The sequence below is a fragment of the Brassica napus genome, chromosome C7, assembly GCF_020379485.1.
Source record: "Brassica napus cultivar Da-Ae chromosome C7, Da-Ae, whole genome shotgun sequence".
Classification (NCBI taxonomy): Eukaryota; Viridiplantae; Streptophyta; class Magnoliopsida; order Brassicales; family Brassicaceae; genus Brassica; species Brassica napus.
Genome location: NC_063450.1, coordinates 39,536,385 through 39,552,117, shown reverse-complemented (window position 1 = coordinate 39,552,117; position 15,733 = coordinate 39,536,385). Strand labels below are relative to the sequence as shown.

The following is a 15,733-nucleotide window of genomic DNA, read 5'->3' as shown; positions in this document are numbered from 1 at the left end:
GATTTATTCACACTTTCATATAAAAATAAAACTATTCACAGTAAGAGACATCAGTCAATTTTATTTTAAAAAATTTTGAACTCAAGATTCATCGAATATGCTCAGAATTAATGTGGTGGCCCTATGTGTTTACGACCCTACTATTAAATAGCTCAAACTTGATAGCATAGAAATAAACAAATACACTACCGAGTGTATAATACTAATCCACTAACTAGTGCTCAGAAGCGGCTCTCTACTTAATTACAGTAGTTAGCCTTTTCCTAAACAAACAATTACAACAAAACAAAGAAAAGAAAGCAAAGAAACAAGAAACATTGCTTTAGAGGGAACACCGCAAGATCGAGAAGTGTAAAAAGTTTAACTTTCCCATTAAACGACGAACAGATTTCTATTTTTTTCTTATTAATTTCCCCTCTTGTCTTCGTCATTCACCTGAAGAAAAAAAACAGAGGAGAGAAAGAGCAGAAGCAACCTGCAACTATACCTTTCTTTAATCGTTTCTCCCCCTCTCTCTATTAGACATTGATGGGATCGGATCTAGAAGACTAACTCGTCAACGAAGAAGACACATTCTCGATCAACGTCAAAAAAAGCAGGTTCTTTCAAAAACGTTTCTGTTTTGTGAAATTTTCGCGGGAAAAAGACTCAAAAACGTTTTCTTTCTCTCTGTTTTTTTCTCGGCGGTTACTTAGAATCGTTGTAGTTGATGAAGTTTAAGCAACACCCTAATCATTTAGACGGAATCATGTTAACGTCACCGTAATCTTTGCTAGGTTTCCTTTTATCTGAATATAAAAATCGTTTCTTTATCTCACTTTTTTCCCTTTCTTTCCTCTGTTTTGAAGTATCGAACACCTTCAATGGATCCTTCAATCGATCACGCTTCTTCATCTTCCAAACCAAGAAACACTCACGCTAAATCCAAACCATCCGTTACGTCACGTTCCATCGACTCAAGAGCCACCAAGAAACAAGAACCGCCATTAACAGCAACAGAAACTTCCCCTGAAGTTTTAGAACAACACTCTGTTTCATCTCACATCACACAGAAGACGAAGAATAAGAAGAAGAAACAACCCGAGCCGAGATTCTACCCGAGCCCAACCAACACTTTCTACACAGCACCGCTCTACACAGAAGCCAAGCAAAGCTTCAGCGACTGCGCGAGCACGCTCAACGTCGGAGGAATCGATCTCGAGAAGATGGGCGTGTTAACATACAGAGGAAGCACGGGGAGCGACGAGAGCAGCTCGAGCGGGCTGAGCAACAGCGCCGGCTACAAGCCTCACAGAGCTAACAACGACAAGCGGTGGGTCGCGATCCAGGAGGTAAGGTCTCGGGTCGGGTCGTCTCTTGAGGCTAAAGATTTCAAGCTTGTGAAGCGGCTCGGAGGAGGGGACATCGGGACTGTTTACTTAGCGGAGTTGATCGGAACGGGAGAGACGTTCGCCGTGAAGGTCATGGAGAAAGCGGCTATTGCGGCGAGGAAGAAGCTCGTGAGGGCTCAGACGGAGAGGGAGATACTGCAGTCGTTGGATCATCCGTTCTTGCCTACTCTGTATTCGCATTTCGAAACGGAGAATCATTCGTGTCTGGTTATGGAGTTTTGTCCCGGTGGTGATTTGCATTCTCTCCGGCAGAAACAGCCCGGCAAGTACTTCCCGGAACATGCTGCCAGGTAACAGAACTCAAACTCAAAACTGCGGTTTGCGTTCTAACGGTTTAACGTTTGCGTTCTCGTGGTTTGACGTTTGCGTTTTGCTGAAAAAGCTGCGGTTTTGATATTGGTTTGCGTTCTCGCGGGTTAACGTTTGCGTTTTGCTGAAAAAGCTGCGATTTTGATGTTGGTTTGAGTTCTCGTGGTTAAACGTTTGCGTTTTACTAAAAAAGTATGGATTTTGATGGCGTTTGCGTTCTCCCCATTTAACGCTTGCGTTTTGCTGAAAACGTTTTGATGTTGGTTTGCGTTCTCTGCGGTTTAACGTTTGCGTTTTACTGAAAAAGTTGCGATTTTGATGTTGGTTTGCGTTCTGTAGGTTTAACGTTTGCGTTTTGTTAAAAGGTTGGGATTTTGATGTTGGTTTGCGTTCTCGACGAGAACTTCTCGTGGTTAAACGTTTGCGTTTTGCTATAAAAGTATGGATTTTGATGGTGGTTTGCGTTCTCGCCATTTAACGTTTGCGTTTTGCCGAAAAAGTTTTGACGTTGGTTTGCGTTCTCTGCGGCTTAACGTTTTGCAGTTTGCCGGCAAAAAAAAAAAACGTTGCAGTTTGTTAAAAAAAGTTGCGGTTTTGTTGTTGGTTTGAGTTCTTTAACGTTTGCGTTTTGCTGAAAAAGCTGCGATTATGATATTGGTTTGTGTTCTCGCAGTTTATAAAGTTCGCGTTTTGTTGAAAGAGTTGCGTTTTGATGTTTTGCTTGCAGATTCTACGTTGCTGAAGTGCTTCTAGCTATGGAGTATCTACACATGCTTGGGATCATATACAGAGACCTTAAGCCTGAGAACGTTTTAGTACGTGAAGATGGACACATAATGCTATCAGACTTCGATCTCTCCCTGAGATGTTCAGTCTCTCCAACCCTAGTTCGATTCGCAGCAACCACCACACTCGAATCCAAACCCTCAAGCTACTGCATCCAGCCGAGCTGCATCGTCCAGCCAGACTGCATCCAGCCAGTGTGTTTCACTCCACGGTTCTTATCCAAAAGCAAGAACAAGAAGAAACTAAACGAGTCAGCGCGGCAGGTCAGACCACTCCCGGAGCTCATGGCTGAACCGACAAGCGCGCGGTCCATGTCCTTTGTCGGAACACACGAGTACTTAGCGCCAGAGATCATCAAAGGAGAGGGGCACGGAAGCGCGGTTGACTGGTGGACGTTCGGGATATTCCTGTACGAGCTTCTGTTTGGTAAGACGCCGTTTAGAGGAGACGTGAACAGAGCGACGCTGTTCAACGTGGTTGGACAGCCGTTGAGGTTTCCGGAGCATCCTAGCGTGAGCTTTGCGGCTAGGGACTTGATCAGAGGGTTGCTTGTGAAGGAGCCTCAGCATAGGTTGGCTTATAGGAGGGGAGCTACTGAGATTAAGCAGCATCCTTTTTTTCAGAGTATTAACTGGGCTTTGATCAGATGCACTAACCCGCCTCAGGTTCCACAGCCGGTGAAGATTATGGATAATGCTCAGAGTCAAGGACATGGTTGTAGCCGTAGTCAGGGAGATGCTAAGCCGCCAACTGTTGTTGTTGATGTGAAGCCTTCCGGTAATTATTTGGAAATTGATTTCTTCTAGTCTGTGTCTCATTCTTGATTGTTTACGGCGTATGTTAGTCAAGTGTGTAATGATTTTTGCTTTTGGGGTTTGTCTAGACTTTGGTCTGATGTGTTTTTATCTTACTGGATGATTTGATGACTATTGTTGTGTCTTCACGTTATGGTGAAGTTGTACATATTGGAAAACATGTTTCCTTTAATCCAACTATGGAAATGTTGTTTTGCTTGTCAATCAAGTTTTATTTTGTAAAATCGCAAATATATCAGTTATATCTCTTATTTCAGATACCACATCTTATATTATGCTAAGAGACCCAACCTAAGAGACCTGCAATAAACATGCTCTAAGATAATCTAAAATTTTGAAGGAACCGTTTTTATTTGGAACTGTATATAATAAATCAACATTAGTCGTTAGAAAAATTAATTGGATGAGTAATTTTATTGGCTTTGTGAGATTTATGAGCTAGAAAAAGACTAGTTGGGGGAATCTTCAATCATTTTGAGCAAATATGTTTTATCTGTCGCAAGCTGAATCGATGTAATACACATATCACAAGGTATAACATAACCCAAAGGAGTAGACGTTCTGTATACTCGCCTTAACTCCACTGATGCAACGTCTTTGATTTGCCTTCATTAATCATTTGAGTCCACACATGACACATCGGTCCATGATTGATCCACAATACATCAGTCTGGTAGGTGTGGGATTGGGGATACTCTAGAAACCAAGCTGTGAATGTGATCCAGAACAGATGCAGAAATAATGCAGGATATTTAATTTGCAGATAGAACTGCATTTGTTACCCATTCATGTTTATAATGCAGAACTGGAAAAAGTAAAAAAAAATTAAAAACTGAACTGCATGCAGATTGGTTTTGTCTTTGATTATTTGTCCTGCAGATTATAGAAGAAAAGGTGCTGGCGAGAGGCAGAGGGCCAATAAATGGCCTGATTTTTTTTTTTTAAGTTCCTTGATTATAAACACTCTTCATTATTACACTTCATTTACTTAACAAATTAATTGTTTTCTCAGAAATAAAGTTTGGTAATTTTTTCATTCTACGTTATAGTACTGGACATATTATTTTTATTACAAATAAAAAATGATAATTACCTTGTGTCTAATAGTTTTTATATTTTCAGGTTGTCTTTACATCAATTAAAAAGAATTCAAAAATTCAAGGAGTATTTTTAATTAGCTCATTAAATAAATTCTATAACATTTAGGATGTTTAAAATAACCTATAAATACTTTTATTTTCTATTTATTTATTTTAATTCACAAACAGTTTCATAATTTATTTTATAAAAAAACTAATTAAATTAAAAATTCACTATAATTTTTAAACATTAATACAAAATTTATATAAAACTTCATGCATGCATATATATAAACAAATTTTTTTTTTTTTTTAGTTTTATGCATTTACTTTCATATTTGGTAATTCATATTTAACTACATATAATTATAAATTATAAATTATAATTATAATTACTTAATATCAATGAAATAACACATTTTTCTTACATATACATTTATGCATTTTTATATTTTTAAACTTTAAATAAAGATTTTGTTGATACAATAACATATATATAAAATTTGACAATGTCAGTTCTATAGTTGAACCAAACGGTAATAAAAAACCAAAAATCGAATAAATATACAAAAAAATAAGAACAAAACAAGAATATTCTTTATAATTTTTGTAATTTTGATGATTTTTCATATAATTTTAAAATCACTATATTTATTAAAATGATGATATTTATTGTTATTTTGTCAACATGATATTTATTGCTTATATATAATAAGTTTTATTTTATTTAAAATTTTAATTTTCATGAAAAAATAAAATATTTAATTAAGTACAATAATTTATTAAATTAGATTGATCTGCATTTGTTCGGTTTGATCTCTACTATCTGCATTTGTTCTGTTTGATCTGCATTTTTGTATGATCTGCGTTTTTTGATCTTCCTTACCCATTCGAAGCCTTGAATGAGATTGGGAAATCAACCATTTCTTCTTCACATTCCTTTTGATTTGCCTACTATGCGCACCATCGCTTTAATCGAAAGATGTTTGTGGCAAGATTTCTTTTCAATTAATTTTGTTATCATAGAAAGATTTTTTTCAAAAGAAAAAGAGGAAATCTGAAAATATAGATACAAAACCAGTAAAAAAAGCTTCTTAAATTTATTTCTAAAGTAGAATTTGTTTTTGTGAAAAACAACTGTCCGGGTTATAGTCAGACAATTAGCATGCAAAATGGATTTAATATTCTTAATAAATAAAAAATAATCAAGAGTATTTGGTCTAACTAAAGTAACCGTCAGTCACTGACGTAGTTTGACGGACGAGTAAACTGGTAGGTAGGTTAGGAATGGAAAGACGGTGAAATGTGGTAGGTACAATGCTTGTATCACCAACCAGTCATTTTAATTTCAGGCCCAATCTGCGTGGGCATGGAAGCGACGGTTGTTAAGATTACACGGATATAAATGTGGTAGGTACAATGCTTGTATCACCAACCAGTCATTTTTCGGAAAATATAAAAGTAAATGATAACGAAATTTCTAACACCTTCATTTCGATCCCTTCGCTTCTTCAAATCTCCTCTCTACTTGAGCGAATCCCTAGCTTTCGGAGTGAAGTACTCTTCGATGGCGGAAGTAGAGAACAACGTTAACGCTGCACCGGTCTCGGACGACGAGCTCTACGGATTCAAACGTCAGGAGATGTACACCGGCACCCTCGCCGGCTCCGTTGCTCCGTACGGTCGCCATGTGTTCCTTTGCTACAAGAGCCACGAGAGCTGGCTTCCTCGCGTCGAAACCGAAGGTCTTCCGCAGCGTTTCGCTAAGTCGTTCAAGGATCGCAGAGCTGATTTCGCTGTTAAGGTATAGTAAGATTCGTTTTTCTTTTCTGGTGTGACCAATCGTTTTCGTAGCTGCTGATTGTTGAGCGTTATGTTGTTGTTAGACGAACTTGACGGTGTGTGGTGGAGGCGAATCGGATGGAGACGTGTTGATTTTCCCTGAGATGATCAGATACAAGTGAGTTTCGATTTCGATTTCGATTTCGATTTCGATTCTCAGCTAGTTTCGAATCCATGTTTGGTAGTTCGATTTCTATGGATAGTCACAATTGATTGATTTAGAAACTGTAGATACTCAGATGATGGTGTTAAGCCGGAGAGTAGATCTGAGAAGCTAGTTTCTGATCATTCTGTTGATGTGCACTTAGTTCTTGACCATTTCATCCTCAATCTGCCTTGTTTCTAGATCTTGTAGCCATCTTGTTTCTCATCCTTGTACACTTTATCTTAGGGCGATTAAGATGAATCCGATGGAGATGTGTTGATTCGGTCGGATTCTTGTTTGGTAGTTCGATTTCTCTGGACTGTCACCATTGATTGATGTACAAACTGTAGATACTCAGACGATGTTGTTTAACTTGAAATTGGTAATTGTTTATGGATCTTGTAGCCATTTTGGTTCTCATCCTTTGTACGTTTTCTTTCTCTTAGGGCGATTAAGGACACTGATGTGGATGCTTTTGTGGAGGATGTGCTTGTTAATGGAAAACCGTGGACCTCTGGGGTTCAGGAAGAGTTATCAGGCTCTTTTGTGTTTGTATGTGCTCATGGAAGCCGTGACAAGAGATGTGGTGTTTGTGGACCAGCTCTTATGGAGAAGTTTGAGCAGGAGATAGGCTCGCGTGGACTCTCTGGAAAAATCTTCGTTATGCCGTGTTCTCATATCGGTGGGCACAAGTATGCTGGAAACTTGATTGTTTTTAGCCCTGATTCAGCTGGAAATGTTTCTGGTCACTGGTAAGAAAATGTCATCTATAAGTCAGAAAAGAAATTGAACTGTGACAAGGGGTCTTATGCATCATAAAACGATTATGCTACTATGTAGGTATGGATATGTTACTCCTGATGACGTGCCTGCAATGCTTGATCAGCATATTGCAAAAGGAGAAATCATACAAAACCTTTCCAGGTCTGTTTCTCTGCTTCTTGTTTCCTGCTTGTTGTAGATATGTCTCAGTTAACTCAGCTTTACATTTCCTTGTAAACCTGTCTACCTGACACCCATACTTGTAAACTTTCACTAGATGTATACCTTCGTACAGGAACCCAAAACTGAGTTTTGAGAAAACTTTTGTTTGCTAATGAGTGTTGCAAGTCCGTATTATGTCTTAACTAGTATGACCCTGCAACGAATTGCTAGAATAACATGTACAAGTTTCTCCCTAGAGACAGCATATGGTAACATGTAATGTGTAATTTGGCTGAGTTTTTTTAATCCTGGACTAGGAAGCTCATAAGTCTTCAGTCACTTACTATAGCTTGTCAAGGTTCATTCAAAGCTTTATTTCAGTTTTTAATATCTGTATTATTCTGCTTCAGGGGGAAGATGGGACTGATACCCGAGGGTGAAGAAGCTGTGAAAGAGGATGAGCATAAAATCCCAAACGGAAACGGCGTACAAGTGGAGAAGAAGGGATTCACAGGAGGTTGTTGCCAAGGTGCAAACGGGGTTTCATGTTGCCAAGAGCAAACTCCAGAACCAGTCAAGAAAGAAGGATCCGTGAAGAAGAACTGGTTCAGGTCGATTGAGAAAGAAGAGCTTCTGTTGGGAGCTGCCGCAGTTGGGGCTGTAGCAACCATAGCCGTGGCTTACAGCATTTACAGGAAATCAGGTTAAGAAACCACACTGCTCTATTACATTACAAGAAGAAGTTACAACAAGTATGAGACTTTATTTTTGGTAGCCATATTATAGAAGTAAAGGAAAAGAAAAACATGGAGGTAATATGATCTCTTGAAACCACTTAACCATCCTTTGGTCTGCTGGGTTATATCGGTTTGGTAATACAGGAATGGCATGTATACACAGCCTTTGAATAAATATATATTAGCATTTTCCTCCTGATTTTCTGTGTTTTCGTTTTGGCTTTGGCTTTAAACGAATCGATTTAATTGGCTGTATAAATCGAATTAGACATGGACATATCAGTTTCTTCTAGTGTATATGCGATTATGGATACAAACTACTGTTATAGATTTACTATCTCCCTCTTATTTGTTTAGTAATGTCATCAATCAATTTTTTCAATGTTCAAAACATTGTTAGGGCGTAATTAGACATTTTATAAGAGAATGTTTGATTAGATGAATGTCTAAGTCGATGTTTTGAATCTCTAAACTATTTTTTTTTTAAATGTTCAAGAAAATTTGTTTCTTTGAAATCTAGTTTGCTGCTGGCTAGACCTTGAGCACTCATTTTTCTTATGATAACAAAGAAACAAATGTTATAAATAATAAAAACAACTGATAAAGGAAAAAAAGACACTGGAAAGTACAGAAGGACACGGTCGTGGCGTAAGTAAATGGATCCCACCTATCTCCTTGTTTTGGGCTGTTACCTCACCGACGAGATTTTCTACTGACACTTTTCACTTTTCAGTTTTGGTCAAAAATGTGGAGAAAGAAACAAAGAAAATGACACAAGGGGATCTAGAATTCATGTAAATCCAACCAAAGTTAGCTCCAACAACCCACTTACCACGCAATCTTTGGCTCAGTAATCAACTTATTCGGAACTAACTTACACTGTAATCTATTTTCGAAGTTAGTAATAATGAAATCGGCTGAGCAAAAATAAAGTTGCATGATATCGACATGGTAATGACTTAATACATACGCCAAGTTAGGAAAAAGAAATGCTACTGTATAGAGTGTCATTATGTCATTGCCATACATCTTTTCGTGACTTGTGTGATTTATTGGATAAGGTATTCGTTCGAAAGGACAATTGCAGCCAGTTCAGTCTTTTGTGCAACAATGCACAGTTCATATATATAGATATAACTCTTTTTTTTTTGTCAACATATAGATATAACTCTTATTAAATACCTTTTCTATTTGGCATATGGATGATGAAGATTATGCATATGAGATAACTATGGTCAAAGATCCAATAATTATGTTTGATATCAAGTGAGACTTCTCCTTCCCTCGCCAGCATAACCTGGTCAGGTAATCATTCCCAATCCCTAAGACTCTAAACTAGTTACATTGTATATTTTCCATTTATTTAAGCGTTGAAAAGTTTTGGGAGGATTCTCTCAATCATTCATCATTTCGAAAACTATTCTATCAAGCCCACATTATTGTCCTTTTAAGATAACGTTGTCCCTCCCAAAATTAAAAGTCTTAGGATCCATATTAAAGTCAAAATTGTCAACCAGCATCGTATAATTTTTTGGTGTGGGGTTTACCGAAAGCTGACAATCGACCATAAAAAAACATACTTCTATTTGTTTGCTAGTGGTAAAATTATTCATGCATAACTTCACCAGTATCCAACAAAAATTCAACGAATTGAATACACTCGATACAAAATCGAATACATTACAATTTACATATATAGTATGAATCAAATGTATGTTCTTTTTAGTTATCATGTATGCTCTTCTATACAAAAACTTTTTAAAAAGAAACAAAAAGAAAAGAGGTTGAAAAGGACTCGTGGCTGGTGGTGCATCCGCGTCTGCAAGTGTTTTCTCGAATAGAGAGAGAGGTGAGGAGATTTCTTGTCACCTCCTCCTCACTGACGCCTACGCGGAAAAAGCAAACCACTTTCGATTTCTTTAATCCTTTTTTTCTTAATTATATTCTGAAAAGCCATTAATTAAAAAAAAAAGAAACTTTTTATAATTTTCCTCTAAAAATCTTTAACCAAACGAACACGAATCATCAAACTCTGACCAAATCTCCATCTAGTTGTGTCTTTTTTATTTCCTTCTCCTTCCTTCCTTCCTTCCTTCCTTCAGTTCAAAGTGTCAACTTCAGTTCCTCCATACTTCTTCTCCATCTCCATCTCTCTGTCGCTCTCCTAAATTCCCATCTCTCCCGTGCAGATTTAATTTTTTTTATTTTCCATTTATTACAGAAACCAAAACGATTTATAGTATTTTTGTTCCTCTGGGTTTTCTCTTTATTCTTCTGTGTCATCATCCTCTCTACTTATTGAGAATCTAAAAAAAGCATCTTTGTTCTCTCTAATCCGATTGTACAGTTTCATATTCCAATTCCATTTTTTACTCAACCTGTCATGTTTAATCAATCAAAAAGAACACAGCTTTGGTAACTATCTCTATCTATCTAGTTAGGGCTTTTGTGTCAGAAACATATAATCAGTGTTCTTTGTCTGGAGAAAAAGAATGGGATCTGCAAGTGGGTTTTACTCAAACGAAGGGTTTGAATTGGATCCTAAATGGCTGGTTGATCCTCGTCATCTCTTTGTTGGTCCCAAGATCGGCGAAGGAGCTCATGCCAAAGTTTATGAGGGAAAGTAAGGCTTTGACTTCTAAAAACTTTATGATCCTCCACACAGTAAAGTGTTAAAACTAAAAGTACAAAGATTGTCTCTTTTTAATCCCTAATCATTGCTTTTACAACACATACCTTTTGTAAGAACTCTGTTTCGGCTTTAAAACTATCTATTCTGGCTTTTGCATATCTTGTCTGAGTTTGTTGAATTGAGTTTAAGGATCAAATACTCTGTTTCTGATTACAACCTATGGTTAAATCAGTTACTTATTGGCTTATCTTGTTTGTTTTAGGTATAGAAACCAAACAGTGGCGATTAAGATCATCAAAAGAGGAGAGTCCCCTGAAGAGATTGCCAAAAGAGACAGCCGGTTTGCAAGAGAGATTGCCATGTTGTCTAAAGTCCAGCACAAGAACTTAGTCAAGGTTTTACCCTTTTCTTATTCCTTCAACCCTCTCTTCATTTGTCTAAAATTAGTATCATAATTTATTTTATATATATGTAGTTCATTGGAGCGTGCAAAGAACCTATGATGGTTATAGTCACCGAGCTTCTACTAGGCGGTACATTGCGTAAATATCTAGTCAGCTTGCGGCCAAAGCGTTTGGATATACGTTTGGCTGTAGCGTTTGCTCTTGACATTGCTCGTGCTATGGAATGTTTGCATTCCCATGGAATCATTCACCGCGATCTCAAACCAGGTAATCAAACCGCATCTTTGCAAAAGCATATAATAATATGAAACAAAACTCATAATATTTATTGCGTTTGGTTTGCAGAGAATTTGATCTTATCTGCGGATCATAAAACCGTAAAACTCGCTGATTTCGGTTTAGCGAGAGAAGAATCATTAACCGAAATGATGACCGCAGAGACTGGTACATATCGTTGGATGGCCCCTGAGGTAACTAACTAACTAACTATCTTACTACTAAACCATCAAAGAGAAAACATTTGTTTGCGTTTTGTCTTAATCAATATTCAAGAAATAGTTAAGCGGTAATTATGCGCTTTATATGGAATTATTGATTAGTCGGGCGCATATACCTATTTTTAACGTCTACACCAATTTTTAAAAAATTATTCAACAATTTGTTTTTCGATTTTGCTGAATAGACGGCACCTAGACCGATTTTTAGAACATTGATCTTAATAAGAAATCTCCGTTGAATGTATGAAACAGCTATACAGTACGGTTACACTAAGACATGGAGAGAAGAAACATTATAACCATAAAGTAGATGCTTACAGCTTCGCCATCGTCTTGTGGGAACTCATCCTCAACAAGTTACCATTTGAAGGCATGTCTAATCTACAAGCAGCCTATGCCGCTGCCTTCAAGGTATAAACTAAACCACTCAGCTTCCAATCCAGTTAAACCGATCATATAACCATCGGTTTGGTTCGGTTTCATTTGATCTTTACTTATTCGAAAGATCCTTGGCTTCTTGTTGGTCTAATCAAATCCTTTCTTGGACAAGAACTTGATTCAAGAACCTGAAACTAGCATTTTGTGTCTTTTTGTGATAGAACTTGAGGCCTAGTGCAGAGGATTTACCAGGGGAGTTAGGGCTGATAGTGACATCATGCTGGAAAGAAGATCCTAACGAACGGCCAAACTTCACTGAGATAATTCAAATGCTCCTCCGTTACCTCTCCACCGTTTCCCCTCCGCAGATCGTTCCTCCTCCGGTGAGACGTGTTTTCTCGTCGGAAAACGTGGTTTTCTCACCGGATTCTCCTGGAACTTGTTCGCTGATGAATGTGAGAGAGAAAGATGGTTCAGGTCAGAACGTTAACGCTGCTGATTCGTCGGAGAAGGAAACAAAAGGAAGCTTCTTCTTCTGCTGCTCATAGATGATGGTGATGAATAGTATTTTTATATATCGTTTGTAATTGTGTAAAGGAAACGGAGAGGAAGTGTTTGTTGTATGGAATTATATAAATAGCAAAGAACTTAGATCACAGTAACGAAAAAAAAAAACTTTATTGTTCGTGCCTTCGTGTCCCAAGTGAAAAAATATTGAACTCTGAACCTTATATGTTTTTGCTTTCTAGTGTATATCTGTAGTGAGGAGTGACTAAATTTCAAGAAACTTTCAAAATAAAAAAAATAACGCCGTTGCCGGGGATCGAACCCGGGTCACCCGCGTGACAGGCGGGAATACTTACCACTATACTACAACGACTTTGTTGTTAGGCTTCCAAAGTGAAAATAGAAGAACTATAAAAGTAAAGGTTTAGGATCGTGTTCTTCTAAAACCCTCAGTTCTCCCTCCTTTCGGACACTAGCTTGGCCAAATGTTGACGACGAGGAGTCTGAGTCTCTCGAGAACTTGTAAATGGTCTTTATCGTCTCTCCTTCAATCCGATTCCTCCAGGTAATCTCAGACTCCGAACCTTACTGAATACCCATCTCACAGATTCGTGTAATTGCCTCAAAGTTGTAACCTTTTATCCCCAAATAATTGTGCTTTGCTATCATTTTCACAGAATCTATAAAACCCATTTTTGTAGCAATCGTTTTGCTTATGGATTTTTTGGGTTTGGATTTTTGAAGGAATCTGGTTTTGTCATCGAATCCGGTTACAAGCAATGTGATGCTTCAGCCTGGCAGCTCTAATGAATTCAACTCCAGTTCATTGATGCATCAAGTCTTCAAGGGATGGTCTCGAGCTATGTCTACATCGAGAGGAAGGAGCATGAGGAGTAAAGTAGAGAGTAGGATGCGGAAAGAGTCTGGTAAGACGTTAAGAGAGATTAGGAGAGCTAAGAAGTTGAAGAAGAAACTCATGACTGATGAAGAAAGACTCATTTACAACCTCAAAAGGGTACACATACTATCATCCTCTATCCTGTATTGGTGATTTTTAATTGGGCTACTAGCATTTGTATTTGTTCAAAGTTTGAAACTTTAGGTTTGATTCTGTGTGGTTCCTTCAGTTCTCAGTTCAGTGTAGGTTCTTCAGTTCCAGAGATATAGGATTCGTGCGGATATTTATAAAATTTGGTTTAGTTTTGATTTTTTCTGTTTCCAAAGATATATGCTCCGTGCAGATATTTATAAATTTTGGTTCAGTTTCTATTCCAATTTTTCTTGGTTCGGCTCTTCGGTTTCCCATGCCTAAGTATGGACTTGAGTTGCTGATGTTTAAATTGCTATTGTGTGTGTTAGGCCAAAAAGAAAGTTGCGCTTCTATTGCAAAAGCTCAAGAAGTACGATCTCCCTGAGCTGCCATCCCCTGTTCATGATCCTGAGCTTTTCACACCGGAACAGACTCAAGCGTTCAAGAAAATCGGTTTCAAGAATAAAAACTACGTCCCTGTTGGTGTTCGTGGAGTCTTTGGGGGAGTGGTCCAAAACATGCATATGCACTGGAAGTTTCATGAGACGGTGCAGGTTTGTTGCGATAACTTTCCAAAGGAGAAGATCAAAGAGATGGCTACCATGATAGCGAGACTTAGCGGTGGGGTAGTCATTAATATACATAACGTGAAGACTATTATTATGTTCCGTGGTAGAAACTACAGGCAGCCCAAGAACCTAATCCCTGTCAACACTCTCACTAAACGCAAGGTAAAGCTGTTTAAACTTGTTTCTTAACGACATGTAGCAATGTTCAAGAAATCAATAGGGCTGTTAGGCGCCTAGACCGATTTTGAGCATTTAAACCGATTTTTTTTTTGTAAATCGGTTTAGAAAAATTGTTTAGTTTAGATCTGATTTGCTGATTAGGCGGACACCTAGGCGCTGCATAGACTGATTTATAAATCATTGTATTGCGTGTGGGCTTGCTCTAACAGTTCTTTTGTAGTGGTGTGGTGTGAACAAAGTATCTATGTTTTGCAGGCTTTGTTTAAAGCGAGATTTGAGCAAGCACTTGAATCTCAGAAGCTGAACATCAAGAAAACAGAACAGCAACTAAGGAGAATGGGTGTTAACCCCGAAGATCCTGTTGCCATGGCTAGCATCCAGAGAGTGGCCTCAACGTTCTTCAACGCAATTGACAAAAAAGAAGGAAGTCCATATGTCTTCCATGGAGATAAGCAATCAGAGCGAGGGACTAGTGTGGTGAATACGGAAGAAACAGAACCGGCTGATGAAGATAGTGACCAGGAGGAGCTGGACAGATTCATAGCTGAGATAGAAGAGGCGGCAGACAAGGAGTGGGAGGAAGAGGAAGCTGCGGAGCAAGAGGAATCTGGTAGAATCAGGTATTGGAACCGTGAGGAGTTTGCAGGAAGAAGCAGAGGACCTGAGATGCGTAGCTACGGAGACTCGAGTCATGGCTTTAGAAGAAGTGAGAGGGATACACGTAGCCAGAGGAGATCCAACGATGGTGATGATGATGATGATGATAATGACACTGATCAATTGGATTCTGAGGATGATGATGAGATCCCAAAGAGGTTTGATAGGCCAAGATCAAATACAAGAAGGCAGGGTCAGGGACAGGATTTTATGAGAAGAAGCCATGATCCTCGACCTCGAGTGAGGAGTGATGAAGATGTGTTGAGTGATCTTGATAACACAATGTGGGATTCAGGAGATGAAGAAGATGCACCAGCTAATTATATTTCGAGCAGCGACGAGGAGGACGAAGATGAAAACAAAACTAAACAACCAAGGTTCAGTAACAACAATTCGAAGACCAAGAGTGGAAAACAAAGGGATGAGGATTGGGATAGTGATTAGAAAATGAGGAACATGAGATCACAGAGTTTCTGATCTTTTTATTTGTCATCCTTGGTTTCGGATTATTAAATGAGAACTGAAAGATTTTAAACTGTGTTCTGAATATTGAAAGCTGATAAGGTTCTATTGTTGGCGTTGGTTTGTATGATTCACTGGAAGACAAAGCATTTCGGGTATCCGTTTGCTTTATTTCGGGTTTCATATTTTTCAAAAGATATAGGACATGTTCGCGTACTTAGGAAATTTGATTCGGTGAGGTTTGGGTTCAGTCATTTCAGTTTTCGGTTCATGTAATAAAATTAGAGACCAGCTTATATCCGAGATAATTTCGAATCCAATTTGGCTTCAGTTAGATTTCAGTTTTTGGTTAATTCAAATTAAAAGGTTGGATAACTCTATTTCTGAAT

The 15,733-nt window shown here is 38.1% G+C and overlaps 4 protein-coding genes and 1 non-coding gene across 5 annotated transcripts; 4 read left to right on the top strand and 1 right to left on the bottom strand.

The window, feature by feature from the left end:
- Positions 1-235: 235 nt before the first annotated feature.
- On the top strand, positions 236-3,552 carry LOC106407610 (serine/threonine-protein kinase D6PKL3). Its single transcript, XM_013848486.3, has 3 exons — positions 236-599; positions 849-1,681; positions 2,428-3,552. Exons 2-3 carry the CDS (start codon positions 864-866, stop codon positions 3,290-3,292), a joined length of 1,683 nt encoding a protein of 560 aa, XP_013703940.2. The 5' UTR covers positions 236-599; positions 849-863; the 3' UTR covers positions 3,293-3,552.
- A 2,263-nt stretch (positions 3,553-5,815) lies between these two features.
- Positions 5,816-8,362, top strand: LOC106410485. The gene is made up of 5 exons (XM_013850987.3): positions 5,816-6,184; positions 6,267-6,340; positions 6,814-7,119; positions 7,208-7,291; positions 7,702-8,362. Exons 1-5 carry the CDS (start codon positions 5,846-5,848, stop codon positions 7,997-7,999), a joined length of 1,101 nt encoding a protein of 366 aa, XP_013706441.1. The 5' UTR covers positions 5,816-5,845; the 3' UTR covers positions 8,000-8,362.
- A 2,158-nt stretch (positions 8,363-10,520) lies between these two features.
- On the top strand, positions 10,521-12,487 carry LOC106410486 (serine/threonine-protein kinase HT1-like). The gene is made up of 6 exons (NM_001316285.1): positions 10,521-10,651; positions 10,923-11,055; positions 11,136-11,331; positions 11,410-11,534; positions 11,814-11,972; positions 12,161-12,487. The coding sequence occupies exons 1-6, from the start codon at positions 10,521-10,523 to the stop codon at positions 12,485-12,487; spliced, it is 1,071 nt and encodes a 356-aa protein (NP_001303214.1).
- Positions 12,488-12,747: 260 nt separating this feature from the next.
- Positions 12,748-12,819, bottom strand: TRNAD-GUC. The gene has a single exon. It is a non-coding gene; the product is annotated as a tRNA-Asp (tRNA).
- A 45-nt stretch (positions 12,820-12,864) lies between these two features.
- Positions 12,865-15,454, top strand: LOC125589743 (CRM-domain containing factor CFM9, mitochondrial-like). The gene is made up of 4 exons (XM_048762103.1): positions 12,865-13,011; positions 13,191-13,461; positions 13,806-14,207; positions 14,481-15,454. Exons 1-4 carry the CDS (start codon positions 12,932-12,934, stop codon positions 15,324-15,326), a joined length of 1,599 nt encoding a protein of 532 aa, XP_048618060.1. The 5' UTR covers positions 12,865-12,931; the 3' UTR covers positions 15,327-15,454.
- The last annotated feature ends 279 nt before the right edge of the window (positions 15,455-15,733 follow it).

Bases quoted from the DNA above. Each gene is read 5' to 3' on its own strand.
- LOC106410486 (NM_001316285.1), top strand. From the start codon at position 10,521: ATGGGATCTGCAAGTGGGTTTTACTCAAACGAAGGGTTTGAATTGGAT. The intron at 11,056-11,135 runs GTTTTACCCTTT...ATATATATGTAG, and splicing joins AGCACAAGAACTTAGTCAAG to TTCATTGGAGCGTGCAAAGA. The intron at 11,332-11,409 runs GTAATCAAACCG...TTTGGTTTGCAG, and splicing joins TCACCGCGATCTCAAACCAG to AGAATTTGATCTTATCTGCG.
- LOC106410485 (XM_013850987.3), top strand. From the start codon at position 5,846: ATGATAACGAAATTTCTAACACCTTCATTTCGATCCCTTCGCTTCTTC. The intron at 6,185-6,266 runs GTATAGTAAGAT...TGTTGTTGTTAG, and splicing joins GAGCTGATTTCGCTGTTAAG to ACGAACTTGACGGTGTGTGG. The intron at 7,120-7,207 runs GTAAGAAAATGT...GCTACTATGTAG, and splicing joins GGAAATGTTTCTGGTCACTG to GTATGGATATGTTACTCCTG.
- LOC106407610 (XM_013848486.3), top strand. From the start codon at position 864: ATGGATCCTTCAATCGATCACGCTTCTTCATCTTCCAAACCAAGAAAC. The intron at 1,682-2,427 runs GTAACAGAACTC...TTTTGCTTGCAG, and splicing joins TTCCCGGAACATGCTGCCAG to ATTCTACGTTGCTGAAGTGC.
- LOC125589743 (XM_048762103.1), top strand. From the start codon at position 12,932: ATGTTGACGACGAGGAGTCTGAGTCTCTCGAGAACTTGTAAATGGTCT. The intron at 13,462-13,805 runs GTACACATACTA...TGTGTGTGTTAG, and splicing joins TCATTTACAACCTCAAAAGG to GCCAAAAAGAAAGTTGCGCT. The intron at 14,208-14,480 runs GTAAAGCTGTTT...TATGTTTTGCAG, and splicing joins ACACTCTCACTAAACGCAAG to GCTTTGTTTAAAGCGAGATT.